This window comes from Vidua macroura, chromosome 2 (assembly GCF_024509145.1).
Source record: "Vidua macroura isolate BioBank_ID:100142 chromosome 2, ASM2450914v1, whole genome shotgun sequence".
Lineage (NCBI taxonomy): Eukaryota > Metazoa > Chordata > Aves > Passeriformes > Viduidae > Vidua > Vidua macroura.
In genome coordinates this window covers 30,970,917-30,992,680 of record NC_071572.1, presented here as the reverse complement: position 1 = coordinate 30,992,680, position 21,764 = coordinate 30,970,917, and the positions used below count along the sequence as shown (strand labels likewise).

The following is a 21,764-nucleotide window of genomic DNA, read 5'->3' as shown; positions in this document are numbered from 1 at the left end:
TTGTCTATCTTCACTGGATTCGTCGGCTTTTTCCACATCGCAGCTGAGCAGATCCCCCCATGAGCTGATGGAGTCACTTCATGTGAAATTCAGGGCAATGCAGAACACATTGTCCTCAATGGAAGGCAAGGTAGAGAACCTCTCATCAAAAGCTGGGAAACTAGACAGGCACATGGTGAATGTGGAGCAACGGATGGAGAAATCAGAGGCCAGGACCCAAGTCTGTGAAAAAGAAATCGCTGAGAATAAATCTGTGACTAATATGCTGATTAAAATCTGCTGCTCTTTAGAATGAAAAGGGAGATTTCTAGGGTTGAGGGAAAGGAAGTCTAGAAAACATTCACATCTTGGGCATCCTGGCCATGGAAGAGACCCCAAACTATGAATCCTGATTAACATACGTAAATCTTTTCTCTTTAGAACATGGATGTTAAAGATGACATGTATGTAGAGAAGTAATTTCTACTATCTAGAAAGCCTATCTCCAATTCGGGGATTTAGGGTGAGAATGGTATCAAGTTTTTAAATTTAAAAGTTATGCATTTTTAGATGAATTAATACAAGAAAAAGAAGGTATTTCATAAAAGACTGAAGATTCTGTTGACACTAGATAGTTGTCTAGCAATGCAGATCAAAGTCAGGAACCAGTATCACTAAAGAAGTAATTAAAAAAAAAAAAAAAAAAAGAAGTAAATGAAGCAGCAGAATTCAGTATTTGGTCAAAAGTGATTCACAAGGTTGTTTTTTTGGTTTTGTTTTTTTTTTTTTTGGTAGTATTTTTGTTGGGGGTTTTTTTGAGGGGGTGAGGTGCTCTGTTTCCATGGTTTTGGTTGGTTTGTAATTTGGAACCTTTTTTCAAATAAGCAAGATCTGGAGAAGACAATATCAGAGAACAGCCTGCAAAGTATGAAGCACCAAAAATTGAAGTGGGTTTCATGTTGAAGCATGGATGTAAAAATATGCTCATGTTCTAAGCTCCTCCCAACCACCTTTCTATTTCATTTATATAACATGTCCCCATTGTGTCTGTTTTAACAGCCTAATTCACTATTCTGTATTTTTGACATTTTTGTAAAAGCATTCTTGCATATAATGCTTGTGCCTACTGCACTGTATTTCCCTCTGGCATGGCACAATTAAACACATGCTGTGAAGTGTGTCACTTTCTAAGATACTGTCACATCTGAGAAGCCTAATCAGCAATTCCACCTTTACATCTAAGACCATAACTAACTATGATTTCTTTACCCCAAAAGAAGACAAACCATGAGAAAACACAAGCAGAAACAACAGGTTTGGGGTTTTTTTTAATTGGCAAAACAATTGCACATGGAGATAAAATAAACAGAGACTCAAAAATATTATGAACGGCAGCTAATGAAACTGAGACTCTAAAAAGAGTGTTTGGAAAAAATCCTTTCACCAAAACAACAGGCTACACAATCAGCCTAAGTGTCAAGAAAGAAAGAGCTAGCTGCCTGCCTGCATGCAAGCCAGTTGAGACTGGATGCTGAAGTTAAAGAAATGAATGTGTGATATCCAGAAAAAGCTGCCACAATAAGAAATGGAGCTTGTTATACAAATGAGGTTGAAAGCTGCTGTACACTTAAGCAATAAATACAGCAGAAGAGATACTACTGAATTTGTGAATCAAAAGAACATGCTACATATAAGCTAAACTGTAATTCAATCACCTAACTCTCCAAACCACTCAGCTGTATAGTCACATCCTTATCCAGTGCAAGGCCTTAATAAAAGTTAACAAGTCACTGCATAAACTGAACTACCAATAAATACTTCATAAGAAGCTCTACTACAGAAAATCCAACTCCATAAAGACCACAGATATCTCTGGAGCATACTGAAAAGTCCTTAAAAGCTTGTGGGTTCCACAAACATATATTCTACCTCAGTTTTGAAGTGTTCTTAAACTACAGCAAAAAAGACAAATGAAATGGCATCAGTTCCAGTAATACCTTGGTTCTATAAATGTCTTCAAAAACCCCCAACAACCTGTCAATTTCCAAAGTACTAATGTTTCATAAACAACCATAGAGGAACAACCTGTCTTTTGCCCCATCTTGTCACACCAAAAGAAAACACTGAGGTGTAAACTTTATAACAACAGTACTTAGTATCACAAATTTGGTAAAAACTGCCTGGACAAAAGGGCAAAGGAGAAATTCAATTTCCAAGTCTAAATCAAACTTAAAATAGCAGCTACCCCTTGTATATGCACTTTTTACCAACTTTGTGGCAAGAACTACACTTCTAGATGATTAAATAAGACTGTTACTGGCCACTTAAGTTGCCAATATTCAGCAATATACTTTCTCATACTAAATAAAGTTCAGGCAGTATAATAAAACCTATTAATAAAACTTTGGTTTATATTAGTGCACTACTATTTGAGGACACAGAAAGTAACACATTTCTAAATTATTGCAGGCAAGTATGGAATTCTCAAACTACAACAGACAACCTGGTTTTCAAAAAAAAAAAAAACCTGAACAAACAGAATTCATGAAAATTGCACAGACTTTTTACAGAGACCTAAAATGCTCTATGGACCACCCAAATTAACTCATTGTACACAGATATTCTACATATGCAACTCAAAAGCCAACTTCAAGCAATCAGTTTCTCACTGGCCATGTGCTGTTGTTACTACTTTTACAGAAAAAAACATCTGTAGTAGACTTTTAAAATTTATTTTTCACCTTCTTCTCTATACTTGACTTTCTGAGAAAAAAGTGATCCTGGACAACCTGTATTTATTTTTCATTTTAAATAACTACTAACATTCTATCTTACACTCAACCTCAAGAAAGTGAGTAAAACCTGAAATTACTCTAAAATAATTTACCCACACTGAGCAAATCTAACTAACAAGAAGCCACAGTGTCCTGCTATTACCGAGGCCACAGAGCGCTGTGTTGTCCAAAGTTATTTCTTTTCTGAAATCTCCCACATGAAAGAAATAAGTTTATCCATGGTACATTTTCTGAATAATTTTAAAGAAAAAGTCTTCCACAACAACAGTTAAAAACATACATACAGACAGACTTATCTGTACCTGCTTTGCCATTCAATAGCTTTTTCTGGTAATATTGCTGTTCAAGCTGGGGGTTTGCACCAGGGCGCAGCAGTGCCTTCCCTGTACCTCTGTTACTAGTAACAGCTACTGGCTTTCCTGTGGAGAAAAAATGAATTTACTTATAGGCCAATACCTATAATAGCTTACATTTTAATAACAGCACAATTAGGATAAGATCATAAGGATTTTAAATTTACTCTTTATAATTTCTTTCAAGCTTAGATGCTCTCAAGGCACTAAAGAAGGAACAGTTATGACACAGATTTGGAATTGTGACAACAAACTGGTCTTAATTGCAGTCACATGTAAAGAAGAAAAGTTTTTCACAAGTGAAAATACAGTTAATACTAGTTTGTCTTTAATATCAATAATGTAAATGGAAGCTGTGAAATTTCACCAATGACCTAATGATTCATTAGTTTAAGATACAGCAAACACTGGACTGATTTTAAATACTTCAACATGTTTATTAGCTTAAGTAAATCAGAAAAATACACACATGCCAAAACACTTAGTTCCACTTAGTTTAACTGTGCAAACCAAAATTTTTAGTAAACTTTTGACTTTTCTGCAATATCAACACCTCCATGGTGTTTCCAAAGCTAGCTAATTTATGCACTGAAAAGTCTGGCAAACTTCTGTGGAACAGAAAAAGTATTTGCAGAAAAGTCCTACATTCTTTATGTTCCAGTAATGGAATTTGAAACTTGGCAGGAAATCAAATTTTAAAGAACCAAACAGCAGAAGAATCTTTGATACAGCTGCTCCTGCCTTTGGACAGAAGAGAGCAATGGAACCAATATGCATCTTACTCTTTTCCCAGGGTCTGCGAGAGCTGGGAGTGTGAGATGGTCACCATTGCAACAAGTCTTCAAACTTGTGCCCCCCTGAAGTTCAGTGTTTGCACAGAACTAGGATCTCCACTTCTGAATGGTACATTTGTAGAAAACAAACCCACCAAAATTTGCTAAGGTGTTCCACTAACTCTCCTATGTCTTAAGGATGATCACACAACTCAGACTTCTAAATGCCAACTAAATTGTTCCTGAATCCTCCAGGTCTTATAATATCTCATGTGTAATAGCTTGGAGAGGAAAGGAAAGAAGAAGCAAACTTCTCTTGAAAAATATACATCAGGTAGAGACAATTAATTCTCAACCTCGACCTTTCCACTTTTCTAGTTAAACAAAGCTTCTTAAACTACTTCAGGAAGAATATTAGGCTATCCCATTTTCTTTAATTATCTCTTTTTCTTTTAAGAGACAATGTCCATATCCCACTTTTAATATAACAGGAATTTGATTTCCAATTTCTAATATGGTAGATTAAAATCTGAGTAAGTTTATGTACAATGTCACAGAGAATAGTTACTACAGATTTAACTTCTCTCTTCTTACTTTAGATACCAAAAGGAGATAGCAAGGAGAATTCAAGTTGTCTCTTCCACTTGCTTTTGGATTGTGAGAAAATAAACAGGAATATGAAAGTTGCATGGCCTAACTACTGAAGATGCAAGAAAAAAGATTAATATGCCAAATTAATTTTACAATTGTGCAAGTTTGGTTTTTTAAAGGCTTAACTAAGTAAACTGTAACACACAGACTTAAAACACTGACCTTTGAGATCTGGTCTATTTCGGATAGCCACAGACACAAAGAAGCAATCCATATCCACGTGCATTATACAGCTCTGTGGCTTGGCTGAGCTCGCAACAGACACATTACCTAGTATGAAGATACACCAATAGAAAACTTGAACCCTAATTTATACACTTTGGTACTACTCACAGTAGTCATCAAGGTCTATTATCAAGTTTTTATCACCTCTAAACAATAAATATCTTTGTTTCCTCTCACCAAGAAGGTATTTACTCCAAGAAAGATAAACATAAGCAGTAGACAAACAGCCTAAACAATGAATTAACTTAAGAGTTTTTGTTTTTTATTTTCTTATAATTAACACCTTTTACCCTAACAAGGTTACCCGAATCCAAGGAGATTAATGCACGTTGTTGGAACTGGATCTTACTTGTGCTATGTTAACACCGAATCAGAAGAGAATTTTACTCCTTTTTTGTTTGTCAGAACATTGCTTCAAAAGATAACAATGTAAGTTTAGCTGCACTACGAGCTACCGTTATTCTTCATGAAACACACCACAATTAGTTTTTAAAGTCCCATGCAACTGGATTTTGGCACTGCTGTACTTAGACGCATGCAAACATTCAGCGAAGATGAGCAAGGTGACTCCTCACTGAAAATCGGACATGCCTAAAACACTAGAAATGCTTTCTACAAGTTCAAGTCTGCATGTCTGTGTTGCTGACCTACCAAAGGTGGCAATATCTAACAAAAAAAAACTTAACTTGAACAATGCATAAAGTGTAACAGTGAAAAAATACTTCAATACATCAAGTGAACTGTTCCACTTAACATCTGAGTTAATTACTGAATAATCAGAAAAATATCCTCTTGGTTTTAATAATTTACACTTTGAATTCATTTTTTGAAAAATAAGGACTGTCTTATAATGGCGTATTTACAAATCAAGTGATCAAGTTAAGGAGCTGCTACTTGTCAATTGAATCACAGGCGTTAACTATTTGAATACTCTAGGCCAAATCAAAGAGAAAATAAAAATATATTAGCTTATACCACATATTGATTTAAAAAAATACACATTAAGTAGTCCATAAGCTGACATGTTTGATAACTGGGGTGTCCTAACACAAACACAGAATCAGTAAATTTATTATCTAACAACTTTTTTGATGTGGCAATTTCTCAAGCATATTTTCATATGATTACAATTGAGTAATTTTACAGCACAGGAGTCAGAATCTCTTTAATGGTACAGAGCTAACCTTTTAATTTAATAAGACTGTAAACAAGAGATTCTAAAGATGTAAAATATTTTACCTGTAACGCTTTGACTCTAATAAATTCTACATCTTTTCACTTTGGCCCTTGATGCAATGACATTAAATATTTCTCTTGAAGCCAGGTTCAAAAGTCTCTTTATGACACTACTACCTACTTTAACAGACGCAGAGCTACATAAAACTCTAACTAACAAAAAAATTTAGATTTTAACTCACGTCCAAATATTACTCATCTTTTAAATGCTCATGCTGAATAGTAAGGATTTTTCTTCTCTTCCCCCCCCCTGCAGATTTTCACACAGAAACTACAGATTTGTGTATTCACATATACATAGTATTTTTCTCCCTTATCAATCCATGTATCTTGGTAAAGTCAGAAATACTATTTCTACAATGAAGAATTGAATATAGACCAGAGTATCACATTAAATAACATTTTAAGTTAAAAAAACCCAACAAAGCCAAAAGCACTTGCATCCATTAGTGTTCACTGCACCAAAGTCATCAAGTTTTTCCAGATAGTCTGACTATAATATGAATACTCAATACTAAACTATGTAGTCTCATTTGGACACTTAATGTATGAAGATATAAGGCATCTTCTTAACATAAACCTTCTTAAACAAGTATCTACCTGTGTCAGTTTTAAGTGCAGACCTGCCTGTTTTCCATTTTTTAATTTTTTCCCTTCCTGGAAAGACACCGCTGTTTTTTCTCTGCAGGCTGTTGACAAACTCTGTCAATTCACACTTCCACGTTGATATATGATGCAGTCTTGAATGCGAATAAAAGTCAGAAATAAAACTACAATCTGAAGGTTTGGACACAGGTAAGGAAGCTGCCTTGCTAGGAGCAGGTCCAGAAGTGCTTTTTGTGCTTGAAGGCCCCTGAACAGTTGAGTGGTGAGCACCATTTAATTTAGCATTACTGTGCAAAAATGAAGATGAGGATGAGTTACTCGTAGTCCTGTGTGGACTCCAGGAAGAGTCTGTATTTTTGTTGCTTTGCTGCAACTGCTGCATTGTGCAGTCTCTAAAGTTAACCATGCCTTTGTCAGTCTTCCCCTCCTCCTGCACAGGGCCTGGAGACAACCTGCCTGCAACTCCGTTGCCAGAGGGCACCAAGCAATCCTGTGTCTTTAAGGCACTGGTAGAAGTGTGTGTGTGTCCATTGAAAAGAGCAGTGCTGTCTTTATGAGATTGAATCCCATTTTGTTTCCGTATGGGAAGAATCTCCTCCAGCTCTGTAAATCCAAAATCATCACTTTCTTCTTCCTCTTCCTCATTCCAGCTGTTTATTCCATTGGGTGTGATTTCATTTTCCATTTCATACTTTTTAATATGATTTCTGAAACAGATACAATAATTAAATACCATATCTTTTATAAATAAAAGCACATTTACATGTAATTTCAAGCATTTCCTTCTTAACTGTTCTCAATTTACACTTCAATTACATTCCCAAGACAGTTATCTCAAATTCTGAGCCACACCCTCTCAATAGCACAAAATATAACGCCCTACCAAAGATTTTACAGATTTCATGTAATATTAACTAGGAGTATACATGGGAGTGACCATGCTCACATTAGAAAAGCTATTTCCGAGGCCTTTAATCTGGCAGGCTGTCTCCCACTGTATTAGAGTAATTATTTGTTTGTTATCAGAACTGTACTGCCACGCACACATGAATGTTGCAGGAATAGGCAAATCATCAGAAGGAGCTGTCCTTTTGTCAAGAGATGTGATTTTCCTTAACTAGTTATAAACAAACAGAAAGAAAAGGGAAAGTATACACAGAGAACTATTTTTTGGGGAATTATTTTAGATTAATGTTAGATCAATTTTTTTTTTTTGTAATGAAAAAATCTGTTCAAGCTCTAGAAATCACTTAGCTTTGATAAAAACCACAAACAAACTAATTTTCAGCTTTTAAGCACATAAACCAAAGTATTCTGTCACAAGCACACTAGCACAAAGACAAAGCTTCCATTCAAAAAATTAAGTCTGGAAATTAAAACCAAAGTCTTCAAGAGTTCTATACACTCTTGATCTGCTGGAAAAAACCCAACAAACCCAACCATCACTCCCAGCTCCCAAAGCTAGAAATTTAAGTACACAAAAAAAGGTGGGAAAAAATTAGCTATTCAGTACACCATTGAAAGCAGAAACTCAATTAAACATGAAAACAATTTGGTTAAGATTATCCAAATATAAATTGCAGTAAACATAGTATTTTTGAAGAGTTGTGTGGTTGAAAATGATATATTAAGTGGCACATACTTAGTGGATAGGCAGGCTTTTGAAGTCATGGTTTTCAGACTACATTGCCATTTTGGGAAGTCTGAATATTCTTCTCATTTAAAAAATCTTTAACGATGCAATAGTAAGAGGTGAAGATGATTGCACCACTTTAAAATATGGGTATGAAATACTGCTTAAGATATTAATTTTGTGAGACTGGTTTTATTTTCCTATGTGTAGACAAATCCCACTCATGTGGTGAAGTCTCCTCAGCATTGTGCACGACTGGATTGTAAAAAAATCAACAGACTGTGGAAGAACTCAGATCACCAGTACAAATAAGAAAGTATAGTATCTTGCACAGTATCCTTGGCCCTGCTTGAATAGTAGTATTGAACCAGATGACATCCAGGTATCTTTTCCAACCTAAAACATTCTATAATGTTATTATTCTTGCCTATAAAGAACAAATGTGTATTTCTGAAAAAGATGCAGGAACTTTCTTATTAAAAAAAAAAATCTATAGAAGAGCCCAAGTGGAATGTTTCTTTCCAAATTCCAATTCCTCTGCCAGTTAAAAAGTTTCACTGGTGCTTTCTCTTCAAGTCTCCTCTCAAGGTCTTAGGTCTCTTAGGATACTTTTTTATATTGTAATTTCATTTTTCAATCCATCTTCTCTCTCAAGCATGACTTAAACCTTGGTGTTAGCATACATAATGTATGCTGTGACTTCCTTTTTTTTTTTAAGAGGCTAAAGAAAGAGATTAACAACTAGAATGCATTTATATTCATTCCTAGGCACCTTTAGCAAAAGTAGTCACCAGCTTTTTATTTTTGAAATAAAGACTCACTTTTCAGTGTCACCTATCAGAATCCTTTAATGCATGCCTGATGGTCCCATACAGATATATTACATCCTAGGACTCCTAGGTCAGATTATCAAACTGTGGTCCAAAGACTAGAGACAAGGCTTGGAGTCAAGGTTAACGGAGTCCTTTCCTCAACTATTTATATAACTATACCTTACTTTTAAATTTCAGCACCTCAGAGCTTGCCTCTTACAGAGCTAAAATGAGCTTTAAAAATGCTATTTACAAATGCAAACTCATTATGGGTGAATGATGAGCATCTGCATTACAAAATCAGAAACACTTACACCCTGTTGAGATCTTTAGCTATATTGCTTGGACCTGGCACAGCATCTTCAGGTTTGCGTATGCTGTTAAAGTTGAGACCTTTCTGAACACCTGACTGCTTGGTGTAAAGCTGATATGGAACGTGCGAAAGGAGACGTCCAGCTTTAATGCTGAAAAAAAAAAAAAAAGAAAAACCAGGTTACTGCTTAAGAAATTTTTTAAAAATCCCAACCTTCTATATTAAAATAATCCCCTTATTTGTACTTGTAGTGCCTTCCACAACCCCTTTCTCACCCTTAATGGGATTGAGCTGAAAAGTAATTTGTGCTGTGGTAACTGGTGCAACAAACGGTATTTGCAAAGATGTGTTGGTCAGTAGCCTACATCCATTTCTCTTTCCAACTGACACACACAAACCTCAAATATTTAATTTAAACAAAACAGTCAGAAAACCTTTGGCTAGTGGTTTTCTAGTGGTTTTCACTCTACCTGAACAATACTGACTGAGCTCTTTAACATGGAACAAATTAGGGTAGAATTTGAAAGAGGTCAGCTAGGATGTGGTTCACTGTTAAAAATTAACTACTTTTTCCATTCCACAAGGCTAATTACCTCTTCTTGTAAAAAATTCACTGAGGCAAGCTAAACAGAAGAATAATTTTCAAACAGATCTTCCATAAATACCTACAGCAATCATTCCAGTTATTCCTACTGTGTTCCAGTCTATCTCCCTCTTCCTCTTCCACTGAAACTGCAATTATACTTGAGTAACTGCTAAATTCCTTAGGGAAGCCACACACTTGGAAGTGAAATAGTCTCAAAAATACACCAGAGGATGATTTAATCTCTCCACTCCAACACCTGTTGCTGGCAGCAGCGATAAGAGGCTTCCAAGCCTACACTTCACCTCTTCTTTGTATACAATCCTTCATACTGGACACTGGCTCAGAGATGCTGGGATGTCTTCCAGCAGAGGAACCTCCCCCATATCAAATCAGATTAGTATTAGCATTTAGTTTAGAAGATAGAACTGAAGTCAGATTTTAAAGATAATTTAGCTCAGTGTTTTTCTGTTTTTCAGCACCTGAATGCTTTCTCTTGCTCCAATCTGTACTACTGTCAAGGGAGCTGGACAGTAGAACAAAAGCCCTTAGGAGCTTTCTGGCTGCAATTAGAGAGAATATAGCAGGAGATCACATTTCCCAATTGGATAAATTAAAACTAGTTAAGCATATACATATACCTGGTAAGGTTACTATGGAAATGGAATAGCAACACAGCCCCAAAAAATATATCAATTAAATACTGTTTGATACATGATTATATATCATTCATAAAGGAACATTATTTGCATTAAACATTGCTAAACAGAGATAAAAATACACCTGGGAGAGTTCCAAAGCTTTCTTGTACACAAAGTGGTAATGCAGCAACTGAGTTTTTACAATGCCTGACTTGACTGTTTCTCCAAAGGCCATGTGAACACAGGTGCAGAACCAACTTGGTAATATTTCAGAGTAATTGCTACAATTTCAAGATGATTAAACAAACTAACATTTACTTAAGAACTTGTTTATGATGTCATGGTTTTAGTTACTGGAGTAGCTGCATTACTAGATAAACAAACAGTTGATTTTTTTTCCAAACTGCATTAACATGCAGCAATAGGAATCCTAGTTTAGATTCACCATTCAACATCTTTACCCATTTCACCTTCCCTGTGTCACAGAATTCAAAATCACTAAAAAAAATTACGTTGGAAAGGACTTCTGGAGGTCTCTAGACCAAACACTGATCAAAATGTTATCTTTACAGTCATATCAGGCTGCCCAGGGCTAAAAGTCCACCCTAATTTTGAGTATCTCCAAACGCAGAAATTCTACAACTCGCTCTAGGTACCTGTTTCATTGCTTACTCTCTTTTAACTGTGAAAAATCTTTTTCTTATAGTTGAAATTTTCTTTGCTGCAACTTGTGACTATTGCCTCTTGTCATCTTGCTGTACATCTTGAAGAAAAATCTGGCTCCACACCCCCTGTAACCTCCATACAGGTAATGAAAGACAACAATTAGACCCCATCCTAGTCCTCTCTCCAAGCAGAACAGAACCAGCTTTCTCAGTCTCTTGTTATATATCACATGCTCCTATTGGTGGTACTCCTCTGAACTGAGAACCGCAGTTGTCAGTACTTCTCTTACTGAAAAGCCCAAAATCTGACACACAACTCCAGATTTAACTTCAGAAGTATTGATCAAATTGGAAGAATAACTTCCCTTGATCTGGACTGTGGTCTTGCTAATGCGACCAGTTGATGTTAGCCTTTATCTCCACAAGGGCACAACTGCAGCTTCACGGTTATCTTTTAGGGTAAGACTTGAGGGTCCTGGTGGATTACAAGAGTGTGTCCCAGCCTGTGAGTCCCTAGCCTGTCTGGTTGCATGGAACTAATTCTGTCTTGCGTTCAGGGCTCTGCATTTTGCTTTGTTGAATTTCATCAAGTTTCTGCCATCCCATTCCTACTGTCTGCTGATGCACTCCAAAGGACAGACTTTCTCTTCAGTATATCAACTGTTGCCTTCTAAGTCATCCACAAACTTGGTGAAGCTACTTTCCACTGTATCACCAATTTCCATGCTGTTAGTGAAGACATAAACTGCATCTGCCCCAGTATGAACCCTTCAGAAATGCCCCTTGTGGCTATTTGCTAGTTTGACTCCGAACTGCTGACCACTATGGTGACCAAGGCAGTTGGGCCAGTACTTGCATCCCTCAGCCAGCAGCCCACTATCCAATTCATACCTCCCCAATTTGTCTTCAGTAATGCAACAGGGGACTGTGTCATAGCAAATGATATCTACTCCTCTCTTTTGCATTTGAAATTTGCATTTTCTCATCAGAAAACTACGTGTCATACCAGAATAACTTTTTTTTCTTATTATTTTAAACTATTTTCTTCATATTTGTATTAGATTAACACAGTTCTTTAGGAAAAATATTCACCTAATTTGAAAATCAAAATAAGGAATCCAGAAATACTGGTACCTCATGTTAGTTATCCTCAGTCTCTGAAAAGTGATTATAAATGTCAAAGAATGTTAAAAGAATATTCAAATTTAAAAGTCAAGCTCTCAGATTACCTGAATTTGGCTTTCACTGCAAAATCTTTCCACGCTATGTAATGGTAGTATGGTGTAATGGTGTATTTTTCAAATAAATGAATGTATTTTCAAATAAAGTAATGGTGTATTTTTCAAATAAAGGAATACTGACTTAGGAAGGAGGCCTGCCTGTAATTCTCTTCATTTGTTGCAAACATGGAGAGGTAGCAAAAATACACAATAAGGGGCATGCAGAAAGAATAATTTTGTCACTACAGCAACCACACTATTACCCTGCAACACTGGATTTTGCAACTACTGTTAGAGAAGATCTCTATGGGATGCTAACTAAACCAAAATTCAAGAGCTACTTCCATTTATCAACAGGTTTATAAGAGTCTGACTTTAGACCATAGTTCAGAATATGCAAAGCTTTTAATGCAGCAATAAAATTCTACATATGCTTTACTATCCTTGTGCAAGTAACTCTGCAGAATTTCCATGGCATATTGCAAATTATGAACATTTCTGGTGTTTTAGCTCAATGTCCTTTAGGTGGCTCTCAAAAAAATTAAATAATAGACATTGTAATGGTGCAATGTTACATTCATTAATCTTTGGAAAGCAGACAGATGCTATAGTGATAAGCACCAATAAAGACAGGAATTAATTATTCATTTCATTACAGCAAAGAATTCAAGTCACATGCAATAAGTAAGGAACAGGAGACAAAAAGGAAAAGCCACGTCACTGTATTAGCAGTCTGCATCCTGAACTCAATCTTTTCTGAGCAGAGAATGTGGCAGGTGCCATAGTGAAAAAAGATGGCATGTGATCATGTAATTAAGGACTAAATCATAATATATGTACATAAGAAACAAATCAAAGCTCCACAGACAACTTTCTCATTTTGCAACCTTGGGGGACAAGACCAAAGATCTAACAACACTGTTTTACCAGCAGTTTGTGACAGCAACATTTTAGGGTAGATTCTTAACCAAAATGAAAAAATTGGAAACCCATCATATTAGCTACAAGAGAACTGCAGAGGGGCTCTTTACAAGAGTGTGTAGTGACAGGATAAGGGGGAATGGCTTGAAGCTGACAGAGGGTAGGTTTTGATCAGGTATTAGAAATACTTTACTGTGAGGACCATGAGGCACTGGAACAGATTGCTCCGAGAAGCTGTGGATGCCCCATCCCTGAATGGATGAGGCTTTGAGCAACTTCATCCAAGGTCTAGTTGAAGGTGACTTAATCCATGGCAAGGAGGTTGGAACTAGATGATCTTTAAGTCCCTTCCAATTCTACAAAATTGGAAACTCTACATCTAGTACACTAATTTTCACCAACTGATCTACTGAGAACACGATTTGGTATTCCATATGCAGAGAAGGATTATTTAATCTCTGAGTATTCTTTAATACCGTTGAGAAGAAGAGAAACAAAAAGAGAGATGGTTGTGAAATTAGCTTCTATTCTAGATTGTGGTATGTACCCTGTCCTGTTGAGACAGTGAATTCCCCCATTTCCTTGTGCCCAAACTCGTGTATCTGTCTATACTTGGTTCTTCTGACTTATTCTACAGTATAACCTTCCAGAACCACAATGCAGAACCTGACACCAGAATAAAAATATTAGGAGATTTGACATATCAGGTTCTATCAAGTCTCTGCTGAACATATACAATCTGGTCAAAATCTTTCCAATGTGGTCAAAATCACAGCAAGCTCTAGTGGCAGCAATTAAAAACAGTCACATCTCCCAAATAAAACCACACTTGCCATCAGTTTTCCATGTGCTTAAACACAGGGGTGAGGCCTTAAAACTGCTGGGGGAAAAAAAAAAATCTATCTGAAGTCTTTTTTAAACTGAGTAACTTAAAATGTTTAACTAAAGTTTAAAAATTGACGATAAAGATACATGATATGAAACAGCTGAATACAAAGGACTGAAAACCAGCAAACTGCAAATAAGATTTCACACATGCATTGCAGAAGAGTTCCTTGCCTGTTTCTGCTGGTCATCTAGGAAAGAGGCTACTTAAGAATGGCGTGACACTGGCAGGATAATTTCTAGAACATATTCCTGCTTATTCTATTTCCTGTGAGTTTCTCAGATGGAAGAAGAGAGATGAAAGCCACATTAACTGCTCTGAGCTTGGCTATTGTCTTTATCAAGGACAACTTCAGTGGATTCTCTATATTCCAGTGCATGGAGAAACCAAAGAACATAGATATTTTGTAAATAAAATGCAGATTTTTTTCCTTTAGTTTTTATTATTTTCTAACAAAGTCACAATACAATAAATGTTTTATGAGAACACTTTCAATTGACATCCTCCTTTATATACAGATGACATGAAACTTATGCAAAACACACAACAGGAGATTTAAAACAATCACATAGTAGTTATTTAACATCCTGAGATGAAGTCTGATCAATTGGTTAGATATTAAATGGAATTAACAGGATAATGTTCAGTTTCCTAATATGCTTGAGACTTTCTGAATGTTCTTGGTGAAGTTTCTTAAAGAACAACCCGTAAGAAGCAAATCGTCAGTGTAACGATGGTATTCCTACTCAGTTGTTCTATGACTTAATTATTTTAAGCTAAACCATAATCTCAAAATGCAATCTTTAAGTCGTTTTCTTCCCAGATTTTTCTTGGTTTCTTTTCCCCCAAGACGGAAAATCTCTAAACACAGTAGACATAAACTTACCTTTCCATGATCCACTCTGGCCGAACTACTTTTTCTCCTTTCAATTCTTTTATTTTGGCATTTGGAAGATTGGTGGCAATAATGTGAGTTGTTTTTGATCTGGAATAGTACACATGGTATTGGCCTCCATGTAACATCATCAGCCGTCTTAATTCATCAGCTGAGGGATCTATAAAATTAAAACCAGAAATATTCCTGTTTAGTGTCAGCAAATGCAGTGAGAAAAATAACTTTAATTGATAAATATGATGCCATGGTCAGAAAGAGTGCAAACCATTGTTTTACTCTGGAAAAAACTTACAAGTTCTTCAAACAACAATTCAGAAAAACATTTTGCAAAAAAATGCAGAAAACTGTGGTTTTGAAAACACTAATTCAAAATGCAAACATTCTACTTGCTTTAGAGGAGCTTCCCACAATATGTATTGCAGAAGGCAGGAAAAAATACTCAGGTAGATGTAATGTTAAACTATATACAAAAATGCTTCACATCAACATAATACAAAATTAGATTATCTTTTCACCAGAGTTCAGGAGAATAGTTTATACCCAGAAGCAACAGAAAATAATTAATATCAAAAGGGTTTAGCAACAGCACAGAACTCCTACGTGATTTCTGATGTACTGAAGCAGTTAACTCACTCCTTCCTTACCAGGTTATTCTTGAGTGATTACAGGAAACAAAGAATACCTTAAAAACCAACAACTTTTCTTATCTCCTCAATCGTTTTAAAAAGAGTACTTATTTTGCAAGCAGAGGTAGGAAAAAAAAAGAAAAAAGTGTTAGCTTTGGAAAATGTTTACAGTGGCATTACACTGGAACCAAAAGATTTGGGTCAACACTAACACAATGTTTGAATAGTGAATCTAGCACAAGATTTTTTTTTAAAAAAAGTTGAACAATACGAGAACGAGGAGAATTTTTTTAAAGGATACAGTTACAATTCCTTTCTGTCAACTCTCAAAATATGTCTAACATTTCATTATTCCTCCAACTTTTAACTAAAAATAGCACACACTTTCTCCAAGTGCTACCTTTCCTACTCCAGCCTTTTGGACAACCATCTTCTAGAGCTCTTTTTAGGGACTAGCTGCTTGAAGAATACATAAATGCTGGATTTTCACTAAAGAAAATGCCTGCATTAAACAACCAATCCAGATGTATTAATGGTTTAACATATCCACCTTAACCTTTTTCAATCCATTTGAGCCCTGTGCATAAACCACCACTAATCTATCCCATAGAAGCACTATGCATCAGTTACATAATAATCACAACATTCCTGGCAGAGATCCCTGAATAGGGCTTCTGGGGAGTTTCCAAGAGGTTATTAAGCTGCTTTACAGAAATAAGGAGAAGTATGAGCATAAGCATGGTAAATTAAAAACCTTACTCCAGCTAACATGCACTATTAGTCCACCACAGATGGTCCCTAAAATACATAAATCTCTTACCTCTTCTCTTATTCCTCCTTCCAGTCTCAGTAGGTTCTGTCTCACAAATTATACCACTCTGAGCAAGAAAACTTCGACATATTCTCCCAAATGTAAATTTAAGGCATACAATCTAACCATCACTAATTTGAAAAATTAAAAATTTATTAACTGTAGGTGGATGGAGGAAATTAAAAGGCCTGATTTCAAATAATAAGATCACAGAAACATGGAAAGATCTACTCCTATTTCTACAAGTTACGTTACGTAAATTATATAGTAAAACAATATTTATATTCAGAATGTAAATCAGATTTTTTATTGACAACCTCTATCATGAAAAACAATGGAATATACAAAACATGTAAAGTAATTGTCATGTATTTACTTAGCTGCAAATTCATGTGTTTTGCAGTTACTTCCACTCAGGATGATAGTAAACATGAGAACAACACAATACAGATCCTTAAAAAAAAAAAAAAAAGTTCACCTGTCAAGCCATTGACGTAGATGGCGACTCCACTAAAGATACTTGATGAATTTCCATCCCTCTGTTGTTGTATGGCTGAATCTGACCGGAACTGATCCTCCAATTTCTTAACTTTTGCTGACATGTACCCACCCTAGTTTTCAAATTAAAACAAAACACAACCCATGATGCCAGTCCTATTTCCTAATATTTACATACAGAAACTGGTCAATTCTAAGACTGCAAAGGTAAGGAACATTCCTCTAAACTGTATTTGGTTGACACACAAAAGACATTCATTTTTCAAATAAAAAACAGCAAATGCTCCACCATAAACTTAGATAACTGCATCTTGTTATCAACATGGCAGGATTTATTTCACACTCCTTAATCTTTTTTTATAGGAAAAAATTCTATATATATAAAAGATTCTATATATATAAAAACTCTTATAGAATAAAAAGAAAGAGGAAGAAAAAATGGGATGATGCAAATTTGGGTGCTAAATTGGTGACTCATTGCCTAACAAAACAATGTGGTTCCATATATTTTCAGTTATTAAATATACACGGGACAGTAGAATTCTAAACATCGTGTTTGTCCAACTACAGAAAGTGGTGGAGATAACTGTAAATAGTTTTCAAATTATTAGTTTATTTTTTAAATGGTGATTTAAAACTATTCAAGGGTCTGCACTTATTAATTATGAAATTTAGTGATTATTGTGAACACAGATGTCAAAACCTGGTAATGAAAAAATTTCTTTCAAACTTAATTATGTGTTTTCAAGTAAAGCAAAAGAGTTTAATTTTATAGCATTCTCTTAGCATGTAAAACAAAACTGTAACCCCTTTTTAACCACAGTGCCATATACCTGTTTTAAAAAAAGCCACTAGGTTTTGAACATACCCATATTCCCCATCCATCGCCATCGGCAGCTCGTTTCCGCCATCCACCTCGCCTCATACTGAAGCTTCTGCAGAGGAAGAACAATGCTTGATCAATTAAATGCTCATCAGTGGCACTTCAGTGATGGCACTACAGGCCATTTACAGATTATCACAAAGATTTTTTTTTTTCAATCAACTTCACTGAAGTGTTAAGAGTTTCACAGCCAATCTAGAAATGCAAGATCACATAAAAACCTGATTCCTCAGTTTTGTAGTAATGCATACTGTGGTTCCTGCGACATATCAAAAACCACACATACATGTTTTGCTTTATTCACCCTGAATATAAAAAACTCCTTACAACGTTCACTGTCCATTACAATTTATTAAATTCTTTCTGTTCATCATACATCTCCTATTAAAAAAGGAATAATAAAAAGTTCTTAAATACAACTGCTAACATCCATGCAAAATATTGTCTAGGTCATGAACAATCTTTTATTTCCTATTTGATACCATAGACACGGTGTGAGAGAGTATTAGAGACAGGATTAATTTCACCAATGGATTTACAGCTGATTATAAAACATCCAAGCATATGTTGCTGTAATGGAATACATCACATCAAAGCAAAAAACCAAAGGTGATCTTATGGTCAAAGAAAAGCCAGCTGTTTAAGTGACCTAGTATGATCTATAGTTAGGTTTGTGATTTGATTCTTTGGGGCTTTTTGTTCGCATTGCTTAATAAATAAATAAAAAAACCCAACCAGCCAAATTTCAGTTTTCCTTTATGGAAGACACTTATCCCTGGACCACAAGATGAACAAAGCCATGTCCCCAGATGAGCTATTAGTTGGCTAGAACAGAATTGGATAGAAAAAGCAATGCTTGGACTGTGGCCAAGTGTTCACTGCACCCAAGTGATTCATATTTACTATAGCTGTTGTAAAACTGATTTTAGAATATTGATTAATGATGTGGTAAGATCATGAGGTCACTGCCTGCTATTACAATGCTCACTTTCCAACCAAAATAGTTCTCTAAATGAAAAGACAAAATAGTCTTTTAGCTCTATCAGCTCTTAGAGGATCAGGACAAGTCTCTGAAACTAAAAAAGGTGACTGTCTTTAAGTCTTCTATTTCATTAAATATTTAATTTATATTCCTTTATCCTCCCTAAAAACCATGCAAAGCTACAGTAAATACAAAGAAGGAAGTCAACTGTTTTTATTTCCATCCTTGCCTGTTTTTGAGTCTCTGGACTATCCACAGCATTGTCCAGTAACAAGTGCACAGAAGCTTCACTCAGTCTCCAGCTTACCAGAAAGCACATACAGTTGTATATGGAGATGACAACACATTCTGGCCATCTTCCTATCCAGGCCTTCTACTGCACTGTTTTGGAGACTGCCTCATTTATTGTATTAAAATTCCATTTCTTATGAACCTACCTGAAAGTGAGTTCTAGCTTTTGTCTCTTAATTCCCTTTTGTCCTAGAGGACTAAGCAGGCATAATCTGATATCCAGCTAAACTATCCTGGATTGCAAAATAAGACACAGCTGCAGCAGAAATTTTCGTAAGTACTGTCATTTTCATGGACTACTGCAAATATGCCAAATTAGGCAACCACAGAATTATAGTCAAAGCAAGGTAGCAGGTATTTTGAAAAGGTAAACATCTATTTTATGTTTCAGGACCTCCACAAACACAGAAGGATCATGATGCACTTGGTTCTATGCTAACAGTTGCTTGTAACTTGATACACAACTGACATACATGTTATTGTATGTGCAATTATGGAGATGAATCACATGTCAAGGAGATGAGCTCTACACCAACATCCAAAACAAATTCTCAGATTGCTGTATTTCCCCTCTAGGTACCTGCATTTCTTATCCAGAGACCTGTTTCCAAGACCTCAGGCCTTCTGAAATTAATTTTTAGTGGTTTGGATTGCATCTAGTAGATACAACAGAACTCTTAAGGAACACTGAGGAAAAAGAGAGGAGATGAGTTAGATGACCACATAAGATACAAAACTGACTTTTTTCCTGATGAGGACAGTGTATAGTGAAAATGGCTTGATGACTTCTTTCATATGGAAAATTTATATTTTTCCATCAGCTGAAGTGAAATGTATTTCACATCTATCACTTCTGGCTAAGAAATTCATGGAAAAACAGAAAAGGGTAAGTTCATGAAAAAAGAAAAACCATTAATGAAAATGTCATCTAGTTTTTTTAGATTCTACAGATATCAGTGTATGAGCTCATAAGAGACACCAGAATTTTAACTAATGACTACTCTTTCTCCCCCTTAATAAAGGATGACAAAGTCTTAAAGGGTGGCTACAAAAATGCCGGAGGCTCTCTCTTCATAAGGAGCCACATGGAGAGCACAAGAGGCAACAGATACAAGCTGCACCAGGAAGTTTCATCTTGACGTAAGAAAAATAGTTTTTAGAGTGAGAACAATCAATGACTGGAACACAGGGACCCAGCAGAGTCCTCATCTCTGGAGACTTTCATGTTGCAATTGGACAGGGCACCAGATAATGGTGCCCTCAACCAGGCTTCCCTACCCATGAAAGGTTGGACTAGATATTCTTTTGAGGTCTCTTCCAATCTGGGCTGTTCTATCATTCTAAGAGTATAAAAGAAAAAACCTCATACAAATATAAACTCTTGCTCTGAAAAAAACAAAAATACAAAATGTACAAAATGCATACTATAAATCACCACAACTCCAATCACTGAGAAGACCGGATTTGATAGGTCTTAACTCCGACCCCTATAAAACAACCTCCTGCTTAAACTAAAATATTTAATGCGTGATAAACTAAAGAACAGACTTCATAAGAATCAGCTTTTCTGAAACCTTGAAACACGTTTCATTTTGATTCAGGACACTGGAAGGTGAGGAAGAAAGATCTCTAGTCTGAAAGTGAAGCCAATTAGAGTCATGGTTACATTCTGAGTTTGATTAAAATTAGAAATGAAACAAAACTACTTACGTCAAGGTGCTAAAAACCTGATGTAACAATTGCACAGAAGTTGTCTTCCTAGAGCCTGCAAAACTAGAGAAACTAGGCTGTAATGCCTACTTAAAACATCTGAGAGTGATTTACCATTTCCTTAGCAAATGTAATTTTTGACTCAGTCCACTTAAGCCAGTTCACTTAAATTCTGAACGCACAGGTTAGGAACATGGTACTTCAGTGATTACTAGATGCCTCTGGCTCAAGTCTTCCCTTTCAGGGTCACGGATTATTTTCCTAATGCTGACAGAAAAACATGGGAGACTACTTTCTCCCTTTATAGTTACAGGAACTGGATGATAAACCAAGGTTTCTGGACTACAGAGAAAACTTTCTGCTAAAGACTTGTCCTCACAGTATGAATTTTTCCTTGAAAATGAAGGTAACCACTTACAGCTGCCTTGCTGAAGCCTAAGGAAGAAATGAGCATGAGAAATATCTTGCCCAAGATTTTTTAAACCAGAGGAAAAGTTAAGCGAGATTTTAAACATGCTCATTGGTTCATGGAATGAGAAATGTAAGGATGGTATGATGCTCCCCCTATCATGACGAAGGGATGAGTAAGAAAAACACTTAGTAAAGAACCCATGAAGGTGGGAAGTAGATGAGATGTGGGTGGGTAGAAATCAAGACAGGGGACTTCAAACAGCCATCACAAACAAGCCAATTTCAGGCATGAATTCATTTTTCCTGTAGTTCTTTCTTAAAGTACCTAACTTGTTTCAGAACAATTTTCCCTGCACAAATTCAGA

General features: G+C 35.8%; 1 protein-coding gene across 10 annotated transcripts in view; it reads right to left on the bottom strand.

Annotated features, from left to right (window-relative positions):
* REV1 (REV1 DNA directed polymerase) overlaps positions 1-21,764 on the bottom strand; it is a 70,881-nt gene that overhangs the window by 38,219 nt on the left and 10,898 nt on the right. For all 10 annotated transcript variants that reach the window (XR_008435672.1, XR_008435673.1, XR_008435674.1 and 7 more), the window contains exons 2-8: positions 17,991-18,057; positions 17,103-17,235; positions 15,179-15,347; positions 9,378-9,527; positions 6,613-7,325; positions 4,714-4,821; positions 3,077-3,193 (exon numbers count right to left, since the gene is read on the bottom strand). Coding sequence is in view for 7 of the 10 variants with exons in the window: in XM_053970084.1 (XP_053826059.1) it covers positions 3,077-3,193; positions 4,714-4,821; positions 6,613-7,325; positions 9,378-9,527; positions 15,179-15,347; positions 17,103-17,235; positions 17,991-18,047 (1,447 nt within the window). In the remaining 3 variants the exon portion in view is untranslated. The remainder of the gene's footprint in view (positions 1-3,076; positions 3,194-4,713; positions 4,822-6,612; positions 7,326-9,377; positions 9,528-15,178; positions 15,348-17,102; positions 17,236-17,990; positions 18,058-21,764) is intronic.